The 19,088-nt window shown below is 43.8% G+C and overlaps 4 protein-coding genes across 5 annotated transcripts in view; 2 read left to right on the forward strand and 2 right to left on the reverse strand.

The window, feature by feature from the left end:
• The window catches only part of mfap2 (microfibril associated protein 2), an 8,381-nt gene extending 7,883 nt beyond the window's left edge, over positions 1 to 498 (reverse strand). Inside the window, exon 1 of the mRNA XM_027018741.3 lies at positions 432 to 498. The gene's annotated coding sequence lies outside the window, so the exon portion shown is untranslated. The remainder of the gene's footprint in view (positions 1 to 431) is intronic.
• Positions 499 to 797: 299 nt separating this feature from the next.
• On the reverse strand, positions 798 to 8,017 carry sdhb (succinate dehydrogenase complex, subunit B, iron sulfur (Ip)). Its single transcript, XM_027018738.3, has 8 exons — positions 7,862 to 8,017; positions 6,824 to 6,957; positions 5,631 to 5,716; positions 4,900 to 5,036; positions 4,515 to 4,631; positions 4,142 to 4,243; positions 2,961 to 3,083; positions 798 to 1,788 (listed from the first exon to the last, which is right to left on the reverse strand). Exons 1-8 carry the CDS (start codon positions 7,928 to 7,930, stop codon positions 1,732 to 1,734), a joined length of 825 nt encoding a protein of 274 aa, XP_026874539.2. The 5' UTR covers positions 7,931 to 8,017; the 3' UTR covers positions 798 to 1,731.
• A 551-nt stretch (positions 8,018 to 8,568) lies between these two features.
• On the forward strand, positions 8,569 to 10,541 carry mrpl20 (mitochondrial ribosomal protein L20). The gene is made up of 4 exons (XM_027018780.3): positions 8,569 to 8,871; positions 9,095 to 9,205; positions 9,334 to 9,411; positions 9,723 to 10,541. The coding sequence occupies exons 1-4, from the start codon at positions 8,785 to 8,787 to the stop codon at positions 9,894 to 9,896; spliced, it is 450 nt and encodes a 149-aa protein (XP_026874581.1). The 5' UTR covers positions 8,569 to 8,784; the 3' UTR covers positions 9,897 to 10,541.
• Positions 10,542 to 11,114: 573 nt separating this feature from the next.
• Positions 11,115 to 18,938, forward strand: atad3 (ATPase family AAA domain containing 3). 2 transcript variants are annotated; one of them, XM_027018789.3, is made up of 16 exons: positions 11,115 to 11,416; positions 11,781 to 11,857; positions 12,354 to 12,455; positions 12,817 to 12,876; positions 13,187 to 13,256; positions 13,363 to 13,528; positions 14,040 to 14,109; positions 14,220 to 14,375; positions 14,481 to 14,537; positions 15,357 to 15,482; positions 15,727 to 15,851; positions 16,044 to 16,095; positions 16,247 to 16,317; positions 16,688 to 16,855; positions 17,420 to 17,528; positions 17,861 to 18,938. In XM_027018789.3, the coding sequence occupies exons 1-16, from the start codon at positions 11,221 to 11,223 to the stop codon at positions 18,242 to 18,244; spliced, it is 1,989 nt and encodes a 662-aa protein (XP_026874590.2). In that variant the 5' UTR covers positions 11,115 to 11,220; the 3' UTR covers positions 18,245 to 18,938. The 2 variants fall into 2 exon arrangements, with proteins under 2 accessions (XP_026874590.2, XP_081561775.1); XM_081705649.1 differs by lacking the exons at positions 11,115 to 11,416; positions 11,781 to 11,857; positions 12,354 to 12,455 and having other exon boundaries at positions 12,827 to 12,876; positions 13,191 to 13,256.
• Positions 18,939 to 19,088: the final 150 nt, after the last annotated feature.

Consider the following 19,088-nt stretch of genomic DNA (forward strand, 5'->3'; position numbering starts at 1 on the left):
GATGTATTTATGTTGGCCGCTTCCTCGCTATTGTACTGTCACATTGCTCCGAGCTATAACCCCCTCCCCTGCAGAGAAGCGACACCCCGACACTCAACGCCGAACTTACCGCAAACTAGGTTACTTCTAGACACAGAAACGACGTAATATCACTAGTACAAGAAGTCACATTCATCACTCCATTTTGCAATATGATATACAGTTAGAAGCCAATCTACTTAAATTTGTTCGCGGATTTCTCAGTAATGAACGGTTAGGAAATCCTATTGGTAAATACATAAAATCTTTACTGTCTTGGTGCAGTAGACCGTCTATATAATTGGAGAAAAATTTACCTTGACAAAAGAACTTTATCGCATATTTTAACAGAGAGACTGCATTTTAAAATGGCTTTTATAAACGTTATGGCGGCCTTAGTGAGAAGTTCTTACCTTTCGGTAACAGTTTTCCAGAGTGGACTCCAGATCTAGGCGTCTGTGCGACACTCCGTCAGACCGAGCGCCACTTTGAGAAGCTCCGCCCTCCTCAGCGCAGTTTGGGTCCCAGACCCCGCCCACCCCGCTGACCCCGCCCACCGCGACTGCAGCCGATAAGATGGATCACACCGGTTGTACCTTGTTTTGGGGACTTTTTTTTTATCTTTAATGATCCATTTTTTCATATATTTCAAGATAACAAAGGAATAAGACCATTTAAAATCTGTATACTGATTATTTCAGGATCCTCCAATTAGTTTATATTTTTAATATAAAATTATCAAGCACTTTTTATAAAATAAAAATTCGCCATATAGCATATAAAGAAAGAATTTGAACATATTCCTTGTTTATTTTGATTTTTTAGACAACAGTGATTTTGTTACTCAGTTTTCACCTTTTTCAACCCGTTCCTTCATGTTGCTGGAAAAAGATAAATGCTTCGTATAAGTTGCGTATATAGGCGAAAGATTTTCATTCAGCAACGTAGTTCTTATTACTCTGCTCAGTACACAGATTGATGTTATAGTTAAACATTATAGTTACAATACAAAGCATCCAGTATAAACAGGAGAAAATGGAGAAAATGTACTTTCCAGCATTAGAGGTTTTTTGCTTTAAAAAAAAAAAATGTTTTTTTTAAAGTCTTTTACTTCATTTTGGAGCTACCAATGACTGCTTCAGCTTGTTTGTCTAAAGAGCATTTCCCTGAAATTCGCTCCCTGTCGCCCCCATGTGGCAGTCTGCACATAACGGAGACAAAGCCCGAGATAATGTACTGGACATGCAAAACCTGTATACCAGCACTTTTGGAACTGAGAGAAGAAATGAAAACCTGCGTTGCACATGTAAAGCATATACAATTTCTGTCACAAAGGAAGGTGTTTAGGCGTTAATTTATTACACACAAGTCACTGTCTCCCATTGTCTAATTACATTACACCTGAATGAAATATCGCACGCAGGTACGGACTGATGTAGAGACAGACATTTGCACGTGCATGCACATATACATACTCTCTCTGTACTAGACAAAAACAAAGAAATACCGCATCATTAAATTCTCCTTTGTTCAGCTTCTCTTATTAACAAATGCACAGTCTGCTCTGCCTGTTCTCTTGCGGAGTGGTGTGAGGTGAGACAGGGTGTGTGTAGCTGAAGGATGTTAGTGGTGGGACATATGAACTGGTCAGATCTCGGATTATCTTCAGAACACTGCATTGTCACTGCGGCGGATGGGTGGGCAGGGCACAGATCACGCACTGGCCATCATCTTCTTAATCTCAGCGATAGCTTTGCCGGGGTTCAGACCCTACACAGTAAAAAACAAAACAATACAAAACATGCTAGTAGTTGATGACTCTTAACAATTATGACTTTAAAATAAACCACTTAACATTTTTGTCCTTTTGCTTGATTTAGGGACAGGCAGGTCTTGGGCAGGAGGAAAGGAGTTGAGGGAGTAATTCCTCTGAGGTCAGCACTTCCAGTGTAGGAGGCTCAGGAATGAACTGGTATGCTATACTGTCCTGAGTACAACACTGTCTAATAATTGCCATTAACTACCATAACTGTTATGTATTAGGTGTACATAGCCTTATGCACTGGAAAAGTGCTTTATAAATAAAACAGATGAATATTATTATTTTTAAATAGTATAAAGGCAGGCTGAATACATGTAACAATGTAAATATGTTATGAAGTCCTGCGTTTTATTTTTTTCTTTGTGTTTTTGTTGAGCCCATACCCTGTAAGGAGGGGGCATGCTGCATGAGTTCAGGAATCATCCCTTTTCTGAGCAGATGACTATAGTTGGGACTGGTCGCCCAATGGAGAGGATGATTGTGAATGGACCGACTGTGAAATAGGGGATCCCAGGAACCAGCGAAAAAAACCCAACAACTTATTTTTGGAAACACGGAAGCAGCAGGTGGTTGGATTTCACTTGGGAAACCATTCGCATCTTCTCCCTCCGCTTTCGCTTTCGTAGAAACATACCCAGAGGTGCATGATGTTTTTCCTTACTCCAGGGTATTACTGACTATTGACGGAGTTTGCTGAGGGATTTCCGAATATCGTTTTCCTTTGAATTGGAAAAGAGGTTTACCTTGCCCACTATTCCCTGATTATGAACGTTTTCACCGCTGACATAGCGGTTGTGTTGTGTGAACTGACGCGCGATATGTTCGCTATATTTGTGATGCTACTGCTTGTAGGGAATGTTGCAACATACACATGGTGTTGGATGTTATTAAATGGCAAACATTTTGTATGTATATGTTAGTTTGTGTATTTGTGAGAAAGTATTCATGAAATAGCGCTAGTGTTAGTCACACCACCCCGACCTTGTCTGTGTTTGTGAAAGAGTCCTGGAGAAAACAGGGCGAACATCACAATTATTAGTTATCATTATTATTAACATCATGGCCAAGCTGATGGCCCAACAATGCCTCTGGCGACTCTGGTCCTGGCTGCATGCTGTACCTTGGGGCAGGTCTTGGTGCAGTTCAGGATGGTGTGGCAGCGGTACAGTGAGAATGGATCCTGCAGCTTTGCCAGTCGCTCTTCTGTGCACTCATCTCGTGAATCTATCATCCACCGGTACGCCTGGAAAACACAGAGAGGAACACATGCAGAGCCTCAGAGAGACAGAGAAACCTCCTACCACACAGCCCTTTCTACACCCCCTCACCTCACCCTTCACACACCTCTGGCCTCTATGAAGCGCCATTTATGACAATAGCTGTGCGAGGACACGCGAGAGTGCAAGTCTCACGTTAATTGCCGTAAATGTAAATGCCACTGTGAAAGAGGGTGGAAGTGTGCGCAAGAGAGTGAAACTGCAAGCAAGCAGAAACACTTGTAAGCGAGAAGAGGAATTTGACAGAGGAGCTTTTTCATCTCTGCTAGTCTGCTGAAAATGTGCGAAGGTGGATGATAAATATTTACCCTTATACTTTTCTGGGTATCACTAATTATCATCAAGTTTGGTAATAATCTCCTATATTCAAGTTCCTGCTTTAATAGAAACTCCACTTTTCAATACCTGCACAGAAACCTTGCAACCACCACTGACCATCCCAGAACTCGACTGAGCTTTTAAATCAGCTGCTGGTCAAGTATTATAGTATTACAGTATTATAGATGTTACCCAAACATTGTCAAACACATATTCTTTGACCAGATAACCTTCACAGCACTCAGGCATGGAATTAGTTTATTCTAGTACTTGAGTTAACGTAGTTGCACATAGCGCTTTACCTTTTGATTATTTAAGTGTTGCAGGTTTTTTCTGAATTACAGTCCATTAAAATGTTAAAATCATGTATGTGTTTCTCCAGCACCTGAATGGTGGGCATGTCCACGTTCATCTGTTCAGCAAATTACATAAAAAGACAAATTGAGGAAAAAAGAAAAGAAAGCATGAAAAAGTCGTGCATCGCCATGCCGACGACAGTATATACTGACGATGGATGCCATGGAGCTCCTCCCACTCGTCAAACCCCTCTCGCGTGGAGTTTCACAGGCTAGCACCCACGTTCACTCTCGCGCGTCCTCACGCGGCTTTTGCCATAAACGGCGCTTCGTACCCTCTCCCCTCCCCCACAGCTGTACCCCTCGCGCTCGCTCCCATCACCCCTCCCCATGCCCTGCCCACGCCTCACCTGCATAAGCACAGCAGGGCCCAGATATTTGTCTCCATTCCACCAATAGCTCGGACAGCTCGTGCTGCAGCACGCACAGAGAATACACTCATATAGGCCGTCCTGAAAAACACACACACACACACAAACAACAAAAAAAGCAAGGTCAAATTAATGGCAATGCTGAAGCCACAGACATACACATTCACCCACACGCACACAAATGTATTAAATACATTTCAGCCCCCACATCACAAGTTCATTCATATCGCAGTCTTACTGTCCTTCAGGTTACAATAACCTAAATTGAAAAGCAGTAATTCATTACTATACTACAGCTCTTTAATTCCAGCTCAAGCACTACGGTGGTGTCCGTGGTGGAGGACGGCGGTACCAGTTTCTGGCGGTCCTCCATGCTCTGCAGGTACTGCTGCTTGCCCAGCTGACTCTCGTCTTTCTTCTTCAGGTATGGCTCGATAGACTTGTACTGAGCGTAGAAGTTACTCATGTCCTAGAGGAGACAGTCTCTCTTTATTCCGCACATCCTAGATTAAAACAGGGTCAACTTGACTACCCCCCCAATAACATTTAGAACATTTAGTCCCAGTCATTTACCATGGAGAACCTGTCATCACTGTCTCAGTTTGTGTGTGTTCATTTCTGATTGTGGTCTATATTTTAAAAAACAAACAAACAACCCCCCCCCCCCCACACAACTATTTTGGTAGTTCTAGATCATTCTCTGTGCTAACTACATGAAAGGTGTGTGGGATACATACCGGCACCAAGTCTTTGACCACGTACATGTGTGGAAGGGGGTAGATCTTGGTCACTTTGCTGGTGTTGGTGTCAATTTTGTGCAGGCAGGCCAACGTGTTGACACCATCAACGTTCATTGCACAGGAGCCACAGATACCTGAGCACCAGAAAACCAACCTCACTAACACAGCAGTAGTGAACCAAGCAAACAAACCCTGCACCTGAGTGAAAGCAGTGATACTGTTGGAAAAACTGATTTGTGCGTACACACACACACACACACACACACACACACACACACACACACACTCACTAGTTAAATCATAAAATGTAGTTGCTTGTATATACACCACAGCATCAAATGCAAAAAGGAAAGAGGAGCATGCACATATGCCATGGTAAAAAGCTTCCAGAAATAGAAATACTTTACTGAAGTGCAGATGCTTTAGAAGCACAGTAACGAATTATGCAGCACTTTGTTACTGCCCACCTCTGTTATCACCATCAAAAACCCATAACCATTGCTAACAATAAATTACCCATGTTATTATTGCTGACAAATGTTTATAACTGAGTAATAAATATTCAACAGGCTGTATTATTTTATAGCCATCACCCATGTAAACAAACAACATTGTTAGCGAGCTGGATGTACTCAATACCCCGAATAAACCCAAACACTGAAGCACACAGCCAGAGCCACAATGTACTACATTGTTATTTAAATGCCGGGCTGCCTCCCCTCCCCTACCTTCTCTGCAGGAGCGTCTAAAGGTGAGCGTAGAGTCCATCTCGTTCTTGATCTTAATCAGTGCGTCCAGCACCATTACACCACAGCTATGGGCAGGAGCACAGAGTGGGTGTATTTAAAATAGTGCAGTGGTACACCAATAGGTGAACAGATTTCACATTGAAAACTGTTAAAAACGCAGCCAAATCTAGGTGGATCCTCAGCACTTCTAAGATAAATGACTGATTTAAAGGTTTGCGAAAACAAAAACAAGTGAATACTGAACAATAAAAGCACATCACTGGCAGATAAGAGCCTCCTCCAAGTGCAGCAACTGTCATTTCACAAACAAATAAGGAAGAGACTGACAAGGTCCAATGTATGAACAATACAGCAAAAATGAAACACCTTTGTGCATTAGGCCTCTTGCTCAGCTACCGTTTATCAGTAAATATACTGACAAATCAGCAATGAAGATGATAAATTATTAACTCTTGTTCTGCGTTGTTTGTAAGTGAACAGACATTGGTCTTAATTGTGCTTCAGTGTGTTAGAAGTTTGTCATGCTGAAAGTTTTTCCAACAGAGCACCACTGGAAGTCTAGCAGGATGATACATCATCTACCTGCGCTTATATCATCTGCCTCTGCTTTCCACTGAAAAACCAAAAAATGAGACTTCTTAGAACTATACACTGTATTGAAGTTTATTTGCTTTTTATTTCAGTAGTGCATATTTATGTGTTACATAGTGTTTTACAAACAAATCTTTTCTTGGGCTACCAAGACTTTGCACAGTACTATATATTAAGTAATAAAATGAAAATAACAGAATTGTTTAGTCCTTAGAAACACCAGATTTGTACCTACACTCACTAGTTATCCATATCATAGGTGATGTTTATAAGCATCCAGCTACAGACTGTGGCCCATCTTCAATACTTAGTTTCTGACCACTCAAACCACTTTGGGCTGGATGTGATTTGGTTGGCAGACCATTCTGAGCATGGCATTAATATCATTGTGGTCGAAACACGGCTGTGTGAGCTGATCTGATACAAGGTTATCATCAGGCCCATCATGCCGTGTTGCTTCTGGATTGACCACTCCACACACACAGAACAGCAGAGTTGTGTTCAGAAATTGACCACTGATGGTCTGGAGGAGGGCTAACACAAACATGGCAACAGAAGTGAGCCAGTAATGGTGCACTTACTTATTGAGGTTTATTTCATAGGTCTGCATGTGGGGCCTGTCCCCGGGTGTGTCTGGGTCCCAGCGGTATATCTGGAGCTTCTTAACCTGTGCCTGGGGGGCAGCAGCTGCAGCCGTCTGCACATAGCGCACTACCTGCGGGAGAAATGAAGAAACAAACATCAGCAAATAAATTAGGGACTTCTTAGGAATGACACAGACCTGCCTAAAAAGGTTTTCTCCTAAATATAAACAGCTCTCTGGTTTACTCAACCAGATGTGTTTAAGGCAATATTAAACCATGGTTTAAAAAAGTGAAAATACGTGACGTGATCCACAAAAAGAGCCTTTTATAATTTCAACCATGAAAACTCAGTGAATTTTACTTCAACTGAGTGAAGATCCGTGCAAGAAGCAGATGAAGCAAAGGTAATTAACAAAGGTTGTTGATTTAAACAATATTAGAATGCCTATGAAGAGAAATAAAGCCGGTTTATTTGCCTTCAATTAGATTTCAAATGTACTTTTTCGACACGCCCCCTACAGGCAGCTGAGTGGCACCTTTAAAAACGAAATACATTCTCAACCAAACCCAACTTATCAGCTAGTCACAGCCTATGGAGTGTTATATGTCTCTACTGCATTGTCATTCCAAAATTAAATTATAAATATCAGAACTGATGACGGACATTTATTGTTGACGTGACTGATCAAATCAGCTAAATGCCGTAAATGGAAATGTTTTTTATGGTCGATGTTCACATGTTGAAGCAACCTGGGTGACAAACGAGTGTCATCCTACACCAAAGTAATTATTCTAGTAATTACTAAGTTAGGTTACATCAGTTAAGATTTCATAACAAAGGTCGCTGACAAAGTTACTACTACTGCTGCTGCTACGATCCCAGTAACTCCGCTAGTTAGCATTAGCATTAGCAGGAAAGCTAACAATATCTCTCACTAGCGGAACAGAGGGACTGTTACTCCGTATCCGTTTGACCTTTTTCTTGTTTTGACCCGAGATCACTCGTCGCGCAAACGACACCAGTCTACAACTTACCGCCGAGCCGGTGAAGGAGCGGAAGGCCGAGGCACTGTGCCGTCCCAAACAGAAACACACCGCTGACATCGTTAGGAATTCTACCTGACTTACTCACAGAGTGACCTATGGCAGTCCTCCACTATCCCATGATTCCCCAGCAGGTTTAGGAGGAAGTTACATTTTTACGATGACCTAACATCCGTCTGACTTTTAATATCTAAATTTATCTTAAAAAAGTAAAAACCAAAACACATTTAAGTATTTAAGAAATGTTACTAAATCATTATGTAGGTGATTAATTTCTACGTGAGCCAAAAATGTTCTTGTATTTTTTTAATCTCAAAACTAATTGGAAACGGTCTTCTTGTGGAATTACCCATCTTCAGATCTGGACTAAATTCTTTGACAATTGTTTGTCAAAATATATCAAAATATTGCAAAAACAGGTATAGGAAACATATAAACGCATATACTACACGTCATAATTAACGTGTAAATACTAAATGTAAGAAGACTATTCAGATTCAGATGGGAAGCAAATCCCGTGATTGTTCCTCCTGCTGTGCGTCGTTGGGATTGGCAGAGTGCCGCTACCCGGTACCTAGCAACCAAGGTCGCACGCACACGTCAACCACAACCACAAACCAACCAGTAATAATATAATAAAGTAATGACATAATAAAGAAAAATAGTTCAGTGGGCAAGGGAAAGGCGGTTCATTTGTGAAATGAAGGCAAAGCCAGAAACAATAAATAAATAAATAAATAAAACTATGGAAAAGGAAACTAGGACTTTTATTTGTACATGTACCCTTAGCGACAGCGCTTGCTCTGCAGGAAGTCCAAAGGCACGTTCACAGTGCCAGCAAAAAACCCACCTGGTTAGCTAAAGATAAAGGTCATATAATTCACATTATTTAAAACAGTCTGTCGAAGTAAATCATGGTGTTTTTAACATTACCCTGTTGGATACGCAATCGAGGACCTGATCGGTACTGGAAAGTACAGGAGCTATTGAAGAATGCACGGGTGAGCGGAATCATTACACTATTCACTAAATAGGTTATCGTAGCTTATCTTATCTTAGCTAGCATCAGCCTGTGCGCTAAGACTGCATATTTGGTTCTTTGTGTTATGTCTTGGCCAGGTGTGCTTGCAGTGATCACATCTCCCCGCCAAGTTCGTTGCGGTATTGAATTCTCGAGAACATGCTGGTCAGCCACCCTAACCTTTGACTCTGTCCCACTGATAGCACTTTCGTGGAAGGAAGAATCGCTGTTATAGTCTGGCCGTTCGTGCTGTCCGTAGGGCGTTCGTGTATGCATCAAAGGCTAGAAAAGCCAAACGTCGCAACATGAGGATGGTAAGATCCAAACCCATTCTTATAATTAACCATTCATGTGCATTATCTTAAAGCCATTTCTCCATAACTAGCAAAAGGAATACAATGATGCGGTTTAGTTGATGATTGCACTGCTTTCCTTCATACAGCTGTGGATATCTCGCATCGCTGCAGCTTCCCGTGAGCACGGAATGAAGTATCCCGTGTTAATCTACAACCTCGTGAAAGTGAGTCTACCTTTATTTGGACTGGTTTCTGCCACAAGCCAGCCATTTATTGCTTTCATAGTTTTGTCTGCTGCTCTTTTTTTTGTCCAGACAGTTTTCTTCCTATCATATTGACTCTAAAGAACATGGACTGATTTTTGAAAAATTAGTTTTATTTCACATTTTGGACATTTTATTACCTGCAGTCAACAACTCTCTTCATCTCATGACCATATGCTTAATCTGGAATGTAATGTGATTTAATGTAAATAACTTTAAATAACTGATAGTATGATCTGATATTAAGGTGACCTTCTAAATCCCCATGATAGTCCAGTGTGCAGGTGAACCGGCGGATTCTGAGTGACTTGGCAATCACAGAGCCCCGCACATTCCAGGCTCTGGCGACACTGGCACAGGCTCGGCGGGAGGAGGGGCTTCGAGCAGCACTGGGCGATGACAGAGAACCACCGGGCGTGTTCTCACGCATCCCACAGCTGCAGTGATGGACACTCCTCATGGCCAATCACAGCAAGGCTGCTACTGCTACTCCACTTAGCCACAGAACAGCATGAATCCCTATTGCAGTGGACAGCACAGTGCAGAACCAAGACTGGAGGTCTGCTGTTCTACATGAGTTTAGTCCCAACCCTAGTCCAGCATAAGTCACATTTTAATGTTTGAGCCAGTTATGTTGGATTAAGGTTAGAACTAAACTCTTCAGGGTGGTGTTCCTGGAGCAGACTTGGCCCACCCTTATACATTCTCAGAGTCCAGTCAGTTTCCAAGGTTTTTGAGGTTTAACTTGGAATTGAGTTTAAGGTGTATTGTGATGTGCTTTGTGCAGTTGTGTGTTTAGGAGACTGCACCCTAGGGTGTAAGACATCTGCTTTAGGAAATAAAATTGTGTGTGAGGAGCCAGGGTCAAACATTGACAAAAGATTTTTGGTTCAGTTTTCCTTTTTTTGTCATACCATGAAGGCCTGTGAATAAAGTGGGAAACTCTGCTCAGCACCCCTGTCTTAAGATGCTGTCTGGATTCTAATCCAAGTGCTGTCCAAGGGCAAATAACCTTGGTTTGCAGTGTCTTCTCTATGTGGCTTTGTAAATGCTGTATTGTATTGTACCTGTTAATAAACCCTTTCTTTGTATTTTCTCGTTAAAATGATCATTTATTTGTGTTAGTGTAATAATAATCATCTATTTTTATAGCATTATTCATTTTGGTTCCAAGAACTCAGTGCTTTAGAAAAAATTAACACAATGGGTCACACACAAGTATTGTAATATAAATTCTGAAATATAAAATATTGTATTGAATATACACAATAAATAGGTATAGACCAGCATGTTTCAATTTGCATTTGCATGTCAGATTTCTTTCGCGTTAGTTTCTTAGAATGAGATTGTCCAGTTTTCTGTGTACAATATTGTACTAATCAAAAATATCTTTAGAAGTCATGCTGACGAGTATACCGATTGTTACATGGGATGCTTAATGTCAGTAACAAAATAAACAGTATCTAGAGACTGGTACAAAACACCACGGTTAAAACACTTGAACCTCTTAACGCGGTGTTTGGCGTGAGCTCAAGTTTAAGGAACGCATTCACACCACGGCCACCGTATGTCGTGGGTGGGGCGTGGCTTCACCGATGACCTTTTTGGAAGGACGCGTGAGTTGGCCAATCAGAGCGAGGCTTAGGCCAGCGCAGTGCGCGTGCGCGGACTGGTACGGCGTGACACGTGCGTGGAGGACGTGTCGGTAGAAACAAGTGACCTGCAAACCGGGAAAACGAGCCCTCCGCTCTCTCTCCGTTTTGCCGAACCATGTCTTGGCTGTTCGGGCTTAATAAAGCACCTGCCGGTGCGCCTCCAGATGCGCCGCCGCCCCCGCCGCCGCCGCCCCCGCCGCCCGGGGGCTCGCGGGGTAACGGAGGAGACAAGCCCAAGGACAAGTGGAGCAACTTCGACCCCACGGGGCTGGAGCGCGCGGCCCAGGCTGCCAAGGAGCTCGACAGATCCCGTACGTGCCCAGTCCGAGACGCCCGCCGTTGTGTGATGAGCTGCCGGTCCGCCTGGCCAGCTGTCCGCGGGTAGTGCGCCGGGAGGTGGGCAGGCGTGTGGCAGAATAAGTCTTAGGCGGCCGGTTACTGTTCTGACACTTACGCGTTGTCTCGCTGCTAGTTTTTGTTACAAGTATTGCTCTCGTGTAGACGCCGGTTAGTCACCAAGGGTCGGGGGTCACTGAGGTCCGTACAGGAGTATGCTGTTAATCCCGTGACTGAGATTGAGCTTGTTCTCAGTCTACCGCATGTTTGTGCCTATGAGATCTGATTTAACTATTGTGCAGTTTTTAAAGTGTAAATCTTTCGGCTTCTTAATTACAGGCCATGCAAAAGAAGCGCTTGATTTGGCACGCGTGCAGGAGCAGACGACTCAGATGGAGCACCAGAGCAAGATAAAGGTAGTGCGCCTTTATGAGCCTTGAGTTCTGTAGCGTATAACTGCTCTTCATTTTATTGTCCTGCTTAATGTCCGACTTTAAAGAGCCAGATATTGGCATTATTATTATTATTGTTGTTGTTATTACTACTATTATTATTATTATTATTATTATTATTCAAGTATCTTTTAGACATTATCACATTAAACCATAGTTTAGTGCAGGATTAAGTTTAATCTAAGAAGGGGCATTTCCTGGGAATGTAAAGATTTGGGGCTCAGCCATGCAGCATAACTTTAAGTGGCTCTTTTAATAAATTGGAAAAGTAAACGGGGCTTAATCTCTGAAGGCCCACTTTAATGACACCCCTGAATCTGCGTGTAGAACTTTGGAGTAATACATACAGGTGTGTAAAGGAGTGGTGGTATATAACAAAATCCCTGTTTATAGGTCCTGCACAATGGCTGTATGTTCGTCCAATCCCTGATGTGTAAAAACTGTGCATATGTGTTCTCAGGAGTATGAAGCAGCAATAGAGCAGCTAAAGGGTGATCAGATTCGCATTCAGGCAGAAGAGAGGAGGAAGACGCTGAGTGAGGAAACCAAACAGCACCAAGCGGTGAGCGAATGACCCGCCTGTGCCACAGGCCGCCCAGAGACCCGCTCAGCCTACAGATTATGCACGTGGCTTTGATTTATAAACTCCTGCATTAAACATTCTTTTAGTTCTTTATATTAAAATGTATGATTTTATTGGGTAACCAGAGGACAGCAAAACTGCCAGCATTGTGCAGCCTGGCCTACCCGTGTGAGTGTGAGTGTGAGTGTGAGTGTGAGTGTGAGTGAGTGTGAGTGTGTGAGTGTGTGAGTGTGTGTGTGTGAGTGTGAGTGTGTGAGTGTGAGTGTGGAGTGTGAGTGTGTGAGTGTGGAGTGTGTGTGTGTGTGAGAGTCCATGTTCATCTCTCTGCCCCTCTTCACAGAAAGCACAGTATCAGGACAAGCTGGCCAGGCAGCGCTATGAGGATCAGCTCCGTCAGCAGGTGCCACCTCACCTCACACCATCCACTCCACATCACACCACCTGCGAGGGGGGGCCGGTCATCACATTCTTCTAACACACATGGGCTACGTCATGGCTGGGAAACGTCACAAGCAGTGCAACGGCTTCCCAGGGCCACTCCACACGACTACCGTGCTACACACCGTCAAGGCACAGTCACGAGATTAGCCAGAACTGCGTACATGGGGGTGGTGTCATGCAGCCCTGCTGCTTCCTGTCCTAGGCATGTCACTCTAAGGTCTTTTCTGAACTTCAGTGCTGCTGCTTCTTTTTTTTGGCTTTTCCCTCAGCAAGCCCTTAACGAGGAGAACCTGCGGAGGCAGGAGGAGTCCGTGCAGAAGCAGGAGGCCATGAGGAAGGGTATAGCACCCGCTTGTTCCCTAAAGCCTCAAAGGAGCTCATCTGTCTGTTTGCTGATTGGTGGGTTGACTCGTGTGTTGTGATTGATGCGCTGTGATTGGTACAGCCACCATCGAGCACGAGATGGAACTGAGACATAAGAACGAGATGCTGCGCGTGGAGGCGGAGGCGAAGGCTCGAGGCCGGGTGGAGAGGGAGAACGCCGACATCATCAGGGAACAGATCCGCCTTAAAGCAGCGGAGCACCGGCAGACTGTTCTAGAAAGTATACGGTATGCACGCATACGCAAATTATACTACAGACTAAGCTGTACACAGGCACATGAATGACATACAAACTGCTCTACTCCTGATTTATGAAACTTTTGAACGATGTCAAAACGAGTTGTGCAATTGATGAATCACTTTCCGTTTGTGAAAAAAAGCGATTTTGCATTATTTACATATCACTTGCAGAGGGAACACACTCAGTTTCCTTCATATATGTATTTGCCTTAAACCCCAAGTCAAGCAGCTGCAGCTATAATGAGCCACTAAGACAAGCATTAAGCAGTTTCAGATTCACTTCAGGTTTGGTTATATGAATATACCATTGATGAAAGCGAGGAATAAGGAAACTGAAATTTGAGTGTGCTTGTTTCACGATCAGATTTGTACACTGATGTCAACACACACACTGTGCTAAAGCCTGTGCAGCTAAGAGAGGAGCTTTTGTTTGGAGATCTGTGGGCTAATGAGTCCTTATTCTCCTGGGCTTTGATGTTCTTGTACGTTATCTTCCAGAACTGCTGGCGCTGTGTTTGGTGAAGGTTTCAGGGCTTTTATTTCAGACTGGGACAAAGTGACTGCGACGGTAAAAACACACTTTTGTTTTGTTTTTAATTGGACACTTTTTGAATAATGCATTTTATAAACCAATTTGTTAATGGGTGTACTGATTACATGAAGTCTCCACACCACTAGGTGGCAGGGTTAACTCTGCTTGCAGTAGGGGTGTACACTGCACGGAACGCCACAGGAGTTGCAGGGCGCTACATCGAGGCTCGGCTGGGCAAGCCGTCACTGGTGAGGGAGACATCACGCTTCACGGTGACTGAAGCCATCAAGCACCCCATCAAGGTACGCAGACAAGAACACACAATCTGAGTGCTTTTGAGTAGCATGGTTTTTATAAAAAATCTATTAATGCATAATTTTTTTTCTCTCTCTCTCTCTCTCTTATAGATGACTAAGCGGTTGATGAGCAAACCCCAGGATGCGCTGGAGGGAGTGGTGCTCAGTGTGAGTATCAGTAAACGAGTGCCGCTCGGTCCTGACAGTCCGCGGCTGTTCGGGTCTGCCTTAACTTCTCAAGCCCATCAAACTTAATGCAAAGTCATCTTGGATTTTTTTCATTTGACTTTTGGTTTTACTGATTGGAGGTGCATATGTGTGGAGGTGCCAAACAAATCAAGAAAATCTACTTTTGCGTTAGCCATAGTGATGTTCTATATTGTAGATACCATAACCCACCGTGCTTAGTGATGATGACCATGCTACCTTTAATAACTTGGTTGTAGTGAAGGTAGAGGGGTAGCAACTACCCCTGATCTCAGACTTGGGTCTTGCAGGTGGAAAACATCTCCATCACATTGTTATAACAGTAATAATGACTGAAATGTGACCATTTGACACATTAATGGGCTGAAATATTGAAGGCTCATCTCTACTGCAATCATTCCCGCTTGTTAAATGGTGATCCTAAGGACGACACTGGGAACTGGATATTCACCAGTCACAAGAGTGTACTTCATACTGGCACCCAATAAAAGATGGGTCATATTTTTGGAGAATGTTTTAATATGCAAGCATTTAATGGATAAAAGACAAAGTTGTAAATAAGTTATTTCCAAGATCTTAGTAATGGGTTAGATGGACCCTGGAGTGATTTATTTATTTATTTATTTTTTTGAGTCCAGTGTTCGTCAAATTCAAGTACAAGATTGAGACAATTAATGTGTGTTCTCCAGACCAGTTTCGAGACCCACACTGTAGGAATGTTTCTATCTGACCTGAGCCATTATTTCGTGAGGAAGTGAAATGTCTATCACTGTCTCACAGCCATCGCTGGAGGAGCGTGTCCGTGACATTGCCATAGCAACACGCAACACCCGTCAGAACCGGGGCCTCTACCGAAACATCCTGATGTATGGCCCTCCAGGAACTGGGAAAACACTTTTTGCCAAGGTATACACTCTCTCTCTCTCTCACGGTTCTATGTAATGATTGCTGAAGTCTTCTTTGCATGGTTTAGAAATCTGAATCTAATATTGAATGCACTGCAGGATCAGGTGGCTTTGGGTTAGAAATGAGGCAGGATGTTCAGAAGCAGGTGTGGTCACCCCTGTTCTACATGTGTCTGCACTAGGTATGACACCTTATTTCTTTACTCTCTAATGTTGCCGGTCATTTTCCTGTGACATCTGAGCAGAAATTAGCAATGCATTCTGGGATGGACTATGCCATTATGACGGGAGGAGACGTGGCCCCGATGGGCCGAGAGGGCGTAACTGCGATGCACAAGGTGTTCGACTGGGCTGGCACCAGCCGCCGTGGGTAAGAACACCGTGTGTCGCACACCACATGCAGCAGGCAGCCAGAAAAGCACATGGAACTGTTTGAATGAAAGTTGCATTTCCATCTTCACCACCCTGGTGCCTCCACCCAAACCAACATTGTCCTGTTCCCTTATTTTGCCTTAGTTTCTCGGTGTATAATTTCTCTCTTTGTGTGTGTGTCTGTCTGCAGCCTCCTCCTCTTTGTGGATGAAGCTGATGCATTCCTACGCAAGAGAGCCACTGTGAGTGTCTTGAGTGTGTTAAAATAATTCTCACTGTAACTGCAGTGTGTGGGTGTGGTAGTCGTGATTGGAAAGTATGTGCAGGATGTTTGTGACATGGCGCAGCAGCGTTTGATTGGTGGGATTTGTTGGGTGGGGGTTTGGATTGTAGGAGAAGATCAGTGAGGATCTCAGAGCTACGCTCAACGCATTCCTGTACCGCACTGGAGAGCAGAGTAACAAGTGCGTTCAGCTTCACACACACAAATTACTGCATCACATGATTAGACAACTACAACTTTAGCTGTTTTAAAATATGGCTACACACCATATCCAGCTAAATTAGTGTCACCTACATGCAGTTACCCTGTGTTGCCAAGTTAAACTTCAGCTTTATACAGTTAAATTAGCGTTTCACATATCTGGCTGTAAACTACAGCTGTAATAGTTTCACACACCTGAAGACTGTAAAACTAGAGGTGTGGAATACTGCTTTATACATCTAACTGAAACAGTCCAGCTGCTGCCAGTTTCTTTTTGGCATAATACAAACCTACTAAACCAACTTTCTGTGTGTGTGTGTGTGTGTGTGTGTGTGTGTGTGTGTGTGTAGGTTTATGTTGGTTTTGGCCAGCAATCAACCAGAGCAGTTTGACTGGGCTATTAATGACCGCATTGATGAAATAGTGAACTTTGCCCTTCCTGGTCCCGAGGAGAGACAGAGACTGGTCAGACTTTATTTCGACAGATATGTACTGCAGCCGGCCACTGGGGGGAGACAGTGAGTACATAAAACTTCAGCTTCATAGCCAAAAATAAATGATACCTTCTTTCTGAAAGTTGTGAAAATGTGTCAAGATAACACAGCTATTGGATCCAAAGCTACATTTGGGAATGGCATAGTAGTTTATATGTAAGTGTAGATGCACAATAGGGCCTCCTGCTTACAGTACACATCGCCTGACTGATGGTGAAAGTGTCAGGACAAAAGATGCATACACAAACACACACGCGCGCGTCCAAAATAATTGTCCTCTGGCCGGGGGAAGATGGGTCTCCGAGACGGTGAGTGAGTGTTTTATCAGGTCAAGGGCGAGAGCTGTAGCTCTTGGGATTAATTCCAGAACTTGTTACAGGAATGAATGGATGCTCCATTCTAGATCCCTACGGTACAGAGGATCTGATCCTCCCTCGGCTGTTAGCCAGATATTTTAGAATTTCATTCAAGGTTTTTCCTTGCTATTTTGGTCAGTATAGATAGGATGCTGATCTCTGCAAGTAGTGGACTGTGTGCGTATAAAGACACAAGTGTATGTACATGTCACCCCCCACCATTTCTCTGCAGGCGTTTGAAGCTGGCACAGTTTGACTACGGGAAGAAGTGCTCTGAGATTGCCAAGCGTGCAGAGGGCATGTCGGGCAGAGAGATCTCCAAACTGGGTGTGGCCTGGCAGGTAGGGGAACTGCCCTTAACTTTGTGCACAGTTTACACCGATCCTTTGCGTTCCTCCCAACATTGTGTTGCTGATTCTTGGGGCTTTGAAACTTTTCTCAGAGAGCTGGAACGTCTGCTGACGCTAACGATGCTCCAGTTTAATGTAGATCACCCCGCTGCACATACACACCCCGACCAAAATAACTGAAAGTGGGACGCTAACTTGTGTATGTGTGTCACGGTTACCATGTCCACCGGTAGGAGGCAGTGAAGTGCCTCTCTTGGTCCTACGCCGTTGACTCCTGATTTGTATGTGGTGAGCTGTGCACTCTCTCTCCCCGTTTCTCTCAGGCCGCTGCGTACTCCTCTGAGGATGGTGTGTTGACAGAGGCGATGATTGACGCCCGCGTGGACGACGCCATCCGACAGCACCAGCAGAAGATGGACTGGTTGCACGGTGACGGTGGCCTAGATGAGGCCAGTGTCGCTCCTCCAGGCCAGCAGGGGGTCCTGGCAAGCAAAGGTGCCAAGCTGGGCTTCAGTGTCCCGCAGAATGACTCCCCTCAGGCACACGAGGTGCTTTCTCCCTTAGAAGATGCCCCAGCTTCTTTAGACTCTACCATTACACTAATGGAGGAGGGCAGTACAGCTGAAAAGGGGACTGTTCCATTTGTAGAGCAGGGAATGGCAGGACCTCAGGGGGCAGTTAAACAGACTGAGCCGAAGGAAGTTTAACTAGGAATCCAGTTCAAGGACCATATTAAAATAACTGCATAACAGGACAACTGGTTCAGGGTCAGAGCTGCTATGCATACATATGTATATGAAGATGAATGTGTTCAGGAGCAGACTGATCCTAGATCAGGAGCTGTCTGCTCCTAGATGAAAATTTTTAATCTGAAATTATTTTCCCTGATTGTTGTACCTCTCATAAGATGAGACAGTTGTCTGAGTAGTTCTGGATAGCTCCATACCGGCCCTGTGACCTACTAATGTTAAAGCAGCCACATGGGAGTGTGTATAATGATGACAGGATCAATAGTGAGATCTGTATGGATCTCAGTGGAATTGCCATTTTCTCCTCTAAACAAACTGTCTTTTCTGTGGCCGAATCACAAATGGCTCCCCTGTAGTACACTCTTGAGCCAAAGGGTGTTTTTTGCCCCATATCTAGTACGCAGTTGGTGTGTTTAGTCCTGTACAGTATATGTTCAGCCCTAACCAATCCAATCTAGATCACATCCAGGTGAGCAGGAACTAAACTCTGAAGCATCGCAGCAGTGCCTGGCCCAAGAAAAAAATAAAAATAAAAAGCACGCTAAACTCTTACCTAGACACACCACTGCTATTAAGCGTTTACCTTCTTACTACTGGTTACGGTACAGAGATCAACTGTTTTTAAAATAAAAAGGAGTCCTTTTCCATAGTACAGCTGTGTCAGTCTGGTCAACACTAGTTGAGTGGAGGGGGTAGAAATGCTGGTTCATTAAGTGTCAAATGTCTAACGTATGTGTAACAAGATCTTGTCTCTTATTGTGTTCCCCCACTGTTAAACTAAGCTCTGAAAACAATAGAACTA

The sequence above is a fragment of the Electrophorus electricus genome, chromosome 22, assembly GCF_041902795.1.
Source record: "Electrophorus electricus isolate QZ-2024a chromosome 22, ASM4190279v1, whole genome shotgun sequence".
In the NCBI taxonomy this organism is placed as follows: domain Eukaryota; kingdom Metazoa; phylum Chordata; class Actinopteri; order Gymnotiformes; family Gymnotidae; genus Electrophorus; species Electrophorus electricus.

Bases quoted from the DNA above. Each gene is read 5' to 3' on its own strand.
- atad3 (XM_027018789.3), top strand. From the start codon at position 11,221: ATGTCTTGGCTGTTCGGGCTTAATAAAGCACCTGCCGGTGCGCCTCCA. The intron at 14,538-15,356 runs GTGAGTATCAGT...ACTGTCTCACAG, and splicing joins TGGAGGGAGTGGTGCTCAGT to CCATCGCTGGAGGAGCGTGT. The intron at 16,096-16,246 runs GTGAGTGTCTTG...TTTGGATTGTAG, and splicing joins TCCTACGCAAGAGAGCCACT to GAGAAGATCAGTGAGGATCT.
- mrpl20 (XM_027018780.3), top strand. From the start codon at position 8,785: ATGGTGTTTTTAACATTACCCTGTTGGATACGCAATCGAGGACCTGAT. The intron at 9,206-9,333 runs GTAAGATCCAAA...TCCTTCATACAG, and splicing joins AACGTCGCAACATGAGGATG to CTGTGGATATCTCGCATCGC. The intron at 9,412-9,722 runs GTGAGTCTACCT...TCCCCATGATAG, and splicing joins TAATCTACAACCTCGTGAAA to TCCAGTGTGCAGGTGAACCG.
- sdhb (XM_027018738.3), bottom strand. From the start codon at position 7,930: ATGTCAGCGGTGTGTTTCTGTTTGGGACGGCACAGTGCCTCGGCCTTC. The intron at 6,958-7,861 runs GTAAGTTGTAGA...TTTCTCCCGCAG, and splicing joins GCTCCTTCACCGGCTCGGCG to GTAGTGCGCTATGTGCAGAC. The intron at 5,037-5,630 runs GTAGGGGAGGGG...TCTGGTGCTCAG, and splicing joins TAGACGCTCCTGCAGAGAAG to GTATCTGTGGCTCCTGTGCA.